Here is a 7,624-nt window from a genome sequence, read left to right as displayed (position 1 = left end):
GCAAGATTCTCCCAGACCAAAATGACTCCATTCATCATTCCTTCAACTGTATGAAGTCTGCCAGCGCCGTGAAATAAAAACAGCCCCACATGATGCCTCCACCTCCAAACCTCACTGTTGGGTATATGTTTAGGGTGATGCACAGTGCCATTTCTCCTCCAAATATGGTGTGTAGGCTAGTATGACATCCAAAAAGTTCAATTTTGCTCTCGCCTGACCAGTCTCAGTATTTCATTAGTATCTCATAGGCTTATCCAAATGTTGTGCAAGCTTTCAACGTGCTTCAACATGACTTTCTTCAGTTATAGTGATGCAGGGTGAATGTGCACAGAGGCTATGGTGGTGAAGTGCATTACCTATGATTGTCTCTGTAACAATTGTACCTGCTGCCTCCAACTCTTTCTGGAGCTTTCTCCGAGTGGTCCTTGGCTCTTGGTCTACTCTTTTGACTTCCTGGTCAGAAATCTTGAAAGGTTGCAAAGGTCTTGGGAGAGCTTGCTTTTACCCATCATGAAATGTTTCTTGTGTAATGAAAAACCTTTTCATAGCCCATCAATATGTACTAACCCAGCTTATATTAATTTGCAGATAGGAGGGATAATTACTCTAACAACTTTCCAGCTTGTTCCTTGCCTTTGCGTACTGCTTTTTCTTGCTGCGTATTCAATACTTTTCCTGTGCCATTCCACTTTTTTTACTCATAACTAAACTTATGGACATTAATGTTTGTAATTTGTATATGGGTGGATTACCTAATATACTATAATACTAATGTCTGGTGAAAATTTCATGCAAATAGCCTCATTAAAAGTATGCTTATTCAATTTTTTTTGACATGTTCAATACTTATTTTCCCCACTGTACTTCTGATGCTTGTGTGTGGACAGATATGTTTTACTAACAACAACAACAAAAAACTACAAGGGCATGAAGACATACATTTTAATAGGTTGAAAATACAGATTCGGTGGTAATAAGTTGTATTTTTGTTCTCTTTTTTCTGTTGGGCTGTTCAAGAACACTCCACTAAGAGCAAACAAAGACATGAGTTCTATGTAAATAAAAATGCAGTCAGTTATTTGGCAATAAGATATGAATATGAACTGCTGTAAACTGCTTTGTTTTTTAAATATCAGTGTTTTAACTCACAGATTGCTTTGAAGTATGATCTATGCATTTTTTAGATAAATTATTGTAAGAAAATCAAAACGACATCACATAACATAACAACACCTGCCTTGGTAAAAAACATTTTCCTTCCAAGCAGTTTATACATTTCAACATGTAGCTAAAGTAAAAATCAGCTGCTAAACCATTCAAAATCTTTTTTTTAAGGAACGATCATCAGTTTTACAGAGAAGGTTGAATCAAACATCATTTTGCTTCTGTAATTTGTCTCTTAACTCCCCCCCCTCACAGTCTGCATCATGTGCCTTAATCTCTTCAACTTGAGCTTCATCTTCTTCACTGTCAGCCTCACTGTCACTCTTCTCAGTTTCTCGTTCTGGCTCTATTTCAGGGACATACAGGTTATGCTTTACTTTTCGCAGTTCAGCCATGTTGAAACCTAGAAGAACCTTTGACTTGTGTTTCTGAATGGACCTTATGCACTTTGTGCGCTTTGTTCCAAAGTGGCAAGCTACATCTGACTTGTTAAGCAGTAGGTGATTGGCGAGGGAAGTTGTTTCGCTCTTGGTCAGGTAAGGTTTCGTGTGGAAGTACTTTGTGAGAAATTCTCGTCTGTCCTCAAAAGACCTCTTCCACATGCCTGTTGTATCCAAGGCTAATTGCACAGAGGGATCCAACAGAAGTTCAGGTGCAACCGAGGGAGAAGCAGAATGTTTTTCCCTTTCAAGCTTTTTTCTGGCTGCCCGAGCCTCCCTCTCCCGCTTGTTAGCCTCCATAGCCACCTTCACAGCCATCTCAAGCCTCAGTTTTCTTTGGACCTCTATGTCTGACTCAGGTTTGTCAGGTTTCGTACCTGGGTTTGCTTGCCTGCCAGGCTGGTTGATTCCATTACTCTGGGTAACCATGCGTCTTGTGTTTAGGAGCCTCTCAGCATCGAGTGCGGTCTTGGGAGCACACTTGCATCGCTGGAGATGAACAGTGATTGCCTTTGTGGTGGTTTTACCAGTATACACTCCTCCACAGTACACACACTTGTAGGCTGGGGTCTTGAGAATGGCATGGATTGTAGGAGTGATGAAGTGCTTTTCTCTCAGGTGTATGCGGTGGTCTTCTGCACTCATCAGTTCCTCTGAGCAGAAAGGGCACTGATTGCCGTTTGTCTTTGTGGAGGTTTGACACACTGGCTTTGCAACACTAGGTGACATCTTCACAAAAATTAAGTCAAGGGAACTGGTCACTAATGCAAGATTCACTTCATGTTCCCCCATTATTTCTTTGGGGGCGGATGTGTTTATGTCAAAATAAGGGAAGAGGAGATTGCCACATTCATCTGAATAAAGTCTATATTCTCTTCTCATGAAATCACAGTTTTCCTTTTGCAAAGGGCTGTGGTCTGATCCAATGTGTTCTAGGAGGTGTTTGATGGAATAAAACAGCCCTGGGCAATACAGGCATGTCATTCCATGTTGCATATGCTCAAAAAGGCCCTTTTCGGAAAGCAGGACTTTGCACATCAAACACTTGACAGTTTTGTCAGGCATTTTCCTTAAGAATGGTGCTCTTGCAGCAAGACCTGTTTTTGACTTAAGTTTGTGAACCTCCATGTGCACATTGTAGAGAGTAGATGGGAAAAGTTCCTTGCAGAAACGGCAGCTCGTCCACTTTTTGGCTTTACCAGATTCCAGTGAGGTGCTGCCAGGGGGCTTGTTTGGTTGGGATGCAGAGTTCTTCTGGGATACTGGAAGTGGCACTTTACTGACAACTGGTCCCTTACTTGACTGAACAGGTAGATTTACCTGTACGGGGGCTAAAGTATAAGTTGGCAGGCCATTGACCTTGTTGCCTGTAGGAATGAGGTGACTAAGTAGGGACTGGGATGTAAGCATTGTTGCCCTGGGAGCAGTCTGATTTTGAGTTATTAAAGCAGGCTGAGGAGTGAGACCTAGGGGGCCTTGTCCAGGAATAGTCAGCGATGCTCTTGAGGGAACAGCTACCTGCTGTGTCATCACCTGTTGTTTAAGCGGTGGTTGTCCAGAAATGCCAACAGCTATGGGCACTTGCTTATTAGGCACAGCTGACTGAAGGTGTGTAGATGGACCTGTTGGCATTGCAGGCAAGGCTGGGGGTACACCTACGAGTGAAGGCTGTGCATTGGGATGGGTCACTGGAACATCAGGTCGAAGCAAACCCTTTGCCTCTGCACTGGCCAGCTGAACAAGAGCAGCAGCCTGAACAGGAAGGAGCTGTGTGCTCCCCTGGCCACACATCATTGTGTTACTGCTGCTGGACAAGCCCTTTAAAACTACACCAGATGAAGGCCCACCTGTCACTGGCAGCTGGTTGCTGGACGATGCCGCTACAGGGATGCTGGTCTGGACGGGATTCAATAGGGTTGTATTAGTTGGAGCTGGCTTCGGAGCAAGCATTAGCTGGGTTTTTGGAGATAAAACTGAGTATGGTTTCTTGTGCTTAAGCTTTTGCCAGATCAAGCCATGGATGTGGGTACCCAGATCTTTGTGTTTCTCAGAGGTCAAAATGTGATACACTAGATGTTCTGTCGTCTCAGCAGATGTGCCACAGCTCTTGCAGTAGTATTTATTAGGACCCCCCCCAGCTTTCTGCTCACTTTCTGTTCTCTGACCAGCATACTTGTGCCACAGAGGAAGGCAATGCCTAAAGAGAACATGTTTCTTTATGCAGTAAAGCAAAGGATCCTCATACGGACACCTCCTACAGCCGTACTTTTCTACAGCTGCTGTATTTCTCAATGGTGAAAGTCCAGAGTCCAAAGGCTGGGGTTTGGGAAGATCAGAATGAAAAAGTGAAAAATGCTTCTTGAGGACTCTGGGGTGACCAATAAACGAACAGGCAGAACAAGCACTCAGGAAAGCCAGGTTCTTCCCATCTGGATGGTAGCACTTGATGTGACCATGGAACGAATTCCAAGAACGTGCAGAATACTTACACAGGCTACAGCAGAGAGCCTGTGTCCGATAACTCCACTGGAAAAAGAGGGGAAACGAGCTATTAACATTAAAATGTTCCACAAAATTGTGACACATGCTCTGTTCTTTATTGTACGAAAACTGGGTTAATGTCAAAGCATATAGACCAACATAAAACAGAAGCTTATAGGTGCTTATAGCCCTACAATTGTGTGCTGTCCTAAACACAGGCAGTTAATGATGATTCAGCCAATACTGAAACCGAATAAAAGTACATAAGGTTGAAGGTCATCAATTTACACTGATCTATGTGAAAATTAGGAAATTATGGACTTCTGTAAATTCACATAGATCTCCATTTTTCGAGGTCACTCGCTGGATTTCTACTTTAACAGTAGAATGTAACTTCTAAAACCAAGTAGTTGATCAGAGTATGCATTTACTACTGACTGCATTCTATATAGAACTGTTTGCAAACACAAAATCAGTAACTCCACACACTATCACTACTATCCACACACACACACAAAAGAAACCAATTATTGATACAAATCTTTGTTTGTTTTGTGGTGAATGACCTGTTTAGTTCTGTCCTTGTCCAAAAGTATTACCTTTTTCCTTCTCCTGCCATGGAATCCTATTGTGAGATCACTCCATTCAGTGTTACTGAAAGCGGTTTCCACCGGATCATCTTCCTCCAGCTCCTACCAAAGAAACACATTTTCATTTAGTTTTGACAGCTAAACACCATCATATTCAATCATTTTTTTTCAGACACCAGAAGGGTCAACTGCATTAAGGAACTGTATAAACACATAGAATAAAAAAGAGAAAAAATACAAATAATCAATAACATTTCAATAGGGTAAAGGCTCTCTCGCCAGTGTTTTCTCAATCTGGAACCTCAGACAGCTCTTAGCAAGGTTGACTGGAGCCTGTATAATACAGTTCCCTGAAAAGTCCAGTCGACACATACAAATACATGAGGCTTCTGAGGACTGCTTCACATGTAGGCAAACCAGAGAAAACAAACAGGTGACTGGCACCATCTTGGTACCAGAAGTAGAAGCGTCATAGCATCATTATAAGCCATATTAGTAGTTTATTGCAACTTAAGAGGAATGTGAGTTAAGTACTGAATGGAAATGATTAGTTGATGGAGTTTACAATTTTGTAAGCTATCCAATGTGTTTGAAGTTGGGTCAGTGAAAGTTTCAGTGAAGCTATTGATAGAACAAAATGCATGCACGTGTACACACACACCCCTTACCTGGGAAAAGACCTCACATTGCTCAAGTCCAAACTCACTTAAAATACTCTTCACATTCTTCCTTGATCTTCTGATTTTGTCCAAGCCTAAAACAGGAACTTGATACATCTCTTGCACCTGAAAAGATATATTTTCATGAACTTCTTGTAACCAAAGCATTTGATGGCATCTGACAAGATGGCTCACAGTTCATTTATTTTGTCTTAAAAGTGACCATAAGGACGACAATGCAAAGACCTTCGTGCTTAGCCTACTTTATCGCATAATCCCTGTAGACAATTTGTAGGCTAATGTCACACTTGCATACCTTTAGCACTGGCCATTTTTCATGAGCCTACATGGAGATTTAAGTATGTATAAGTAAGTATAAGTATATATACTTTTTTGGATCCTGTGAGGGAAATTTGGTCTCTGCATTTATCCCAATCCGTGAATTAGTGAAACACACTCTGCACATAGTGAACACACAGTGAGGTGAAGCACACACAAATCCCGACGCAGTGAGCTGCCCGTTACAGCGGCGCTCGGGGAGCAGTGAGGGGTTAGGTGCCTTGCTCAAGGGCACTTCAGCCATGGATGTGGGCATGGAAGAACAGTGCCACTCAGTACCACTCCCCCCGCCCACATGTTTCCTACTGGTCGGGGATCGAACCGGCAACCCTTCGGTTACAAGCCTGAAGCCCTAACCAGCAGGCCACGGCTGCCCCATTTAATGCAGTTAGGCAAAATAGAGGAGAGCTGGGTAAGCTGAGCTGCTTTTTTTCCCGATTTAGGGGAATGAAAGAGGAATAGTACTAATGTATACAACACAAGTACAAGATGTATGCCATAATTTGACATTTTATCAATAGCAAACGTTTTCAGCCTATGAACATAGAAATACCAACATGTCACATAAAGTTCTGAATATCTGTAAGCTATAGCCTACATCAACTACTAACTATCATATAAAAAAAAAAAAAATGAGAGCGAGACGTCATGCATAATAAACAAAGCTGCATGCTATCAATGAATGACCACTCAAGTTCAAAAGCATTTTGATGCAAACTCTGGCGCGAAGCAGTGACGTCGATAACAAGCACACTTCGTCGCATCATTAGATGAAATAGCGCTCCAACTTTATAATGATGAACATTACAGGTATGTACTAGATTTTTTTTTATGTATTATATAAGTTAGCGTACGTCTGCTCACAACCAACATCAAGTCAAGTACATAGTGTTCCGAACAGAGCCAACTCTTGTGGTCATGAATTTTGTTTTAAAATTATGCACGTGTGCCTTAATGCGTTCTTCAACGAAAATTCCATGATTGTAATTGACCCTTGATTAAACGTCCACAAATATCACCGCAAGTCTACATCCAGGCATGACGATAACAAAAGCATTATGTTCAAGATGTTCTTCCATTACAAAATGAACACACCGGGATATCAGTTAGAAGTTCCAACCATATATAGCACATGCTTTTGTGAGCTGTGAACAATAGCTACAAATTCAGCCCATTTCATTATAACGCTAACGTTAAAAGCATTGCATTAAGTTACCTTAACGCGAGTTTTGCAAGGAGGTCCCGCTTTTTCGTATGCTACGTTACAATCCGCCAATCAGGACATTCAGGCTACACAAAGGTGATTCTTGTGCCACAAGACATGCACTCCACCACAGTATTTGGCGGGGTCAAATGTATCAGGAAGATGCATAAGTTATAATCGCCTGTACCAAAATGACACACACGATCAGCCTCAGTAGGCCCTACGAGAGAAAATGGCGATTCTCTTCAAAGGAAATGACGTATGTCGTTCCATTTGCATGAAATTGGACCAGCCAATAAAATAAGGGGATCTAAACTTTTGGAATTTCTTCAACTTTTGGCATGTTGTATGTCAGTTGAATGAATAGACCAAGGCTAGGCGATATAGAAAATACTGACTTGTGTTGATCAACATTCAAATGTTTAGCTGAAGAGGGGAAAGGCTCATGGGTTGCTAGGCAACAAGATCAAGTGGGTGGGACTGAATGAATTACGTCATCTCACCCCATTGCTTATCATCCAATGGGTACGCAGGAACAAGGCTAGCCCACTCCAACAAAACATAATGCTAAAACACCCATTGTAATTTTTGCTTTTTCTGAGCATAAGTGTGAACTCGTGAATACATGCTTTTTTTAATCTTAAATTTGTAGATCACTTGAAATCCATTGTACGCATAGCCTTTTTGGGTTTTATATAAAGTCGGCAGAAAGGTTTGGCAAGGTTACTGCCCCCATGTTGGGTAAAG

At 41.8% G+C, this 7,624-nt stretch overlaps 1 protein-coding gene across 1 annotated transcript; it reads right to left on the bottom strand.

Moving 5' to 3' along the window:
- Positions 1-928: 928 nt before the first annotated feature.
- Positions 929-7,173, bottom strand: adnp2b (ADNP homeobox 2b). Its single transcript, XM_076302371.1, has 4 exons — positions 6,890-7,173; positions 5,344-5,460; positions 4,685-4,777; positions 929-4,130 (listed from the first exon to the last, which is right to left on the bottom strand). The coding sequence occupies exons 2-4, from the start codon at positions 5,449-5,451 to the stop codon at positions 1,368-1,370; spliced, it is 2,964 nt and encodes a 987-aa protein (XP_076158486.1). The 5' UTR covers positions 5,452-5,460; positions 6,890-7,173; the 3' UTR covers positions 929-1,367.
- Positions 7,174-7,624: the final 451 nt, after the last annotated feature.

Source organism: Alosa pseudoharengus, unplaced genomic scaffold (assembly GCF_046254945.1).
Source record: "Alosa pseudoharengus isolate Yale_2024_CS ecotype anadromous, Long Island Sound unplaced genomic scaffold, YU_APseudo_1.1 YU_APseudo_1.1_scf_23, whole genome shotgun sequence".
Taxonomy (NCBI): Eukaryota; Metazoa; Chordata; class Actinopteri; order Clupeiformes; family Clupeidae; genus Alosa; species Alosa pseudoharengus.
This window is presented reverse-complemented; position numbering and strand designations above follow the sequence as displayed.

Coding starts and splice junctions, on each gene's coding strand:
- adnp2b (XM_076302371.1), bottom strand. CDS start 5,451: ATGTATCAAGTTCCTGTTTTAGGCTTGGACAAAATCAGAAGATCAAGG. Junction 4,778..5,343: donor AATGTGAGGTCTTTTCCCAG/GTAAGGGGTGTG, acceptor TTTCTTTGGTAG/GAGCTGGAGGAAGATGATCC. Junction 4,131..4,684: donor ATGGCAGGAGAAGGAAAAAG/GTAATACTTTTG, acceptor CTCTTTTTCCAG/TGGAGTTATCGGACACAGGC.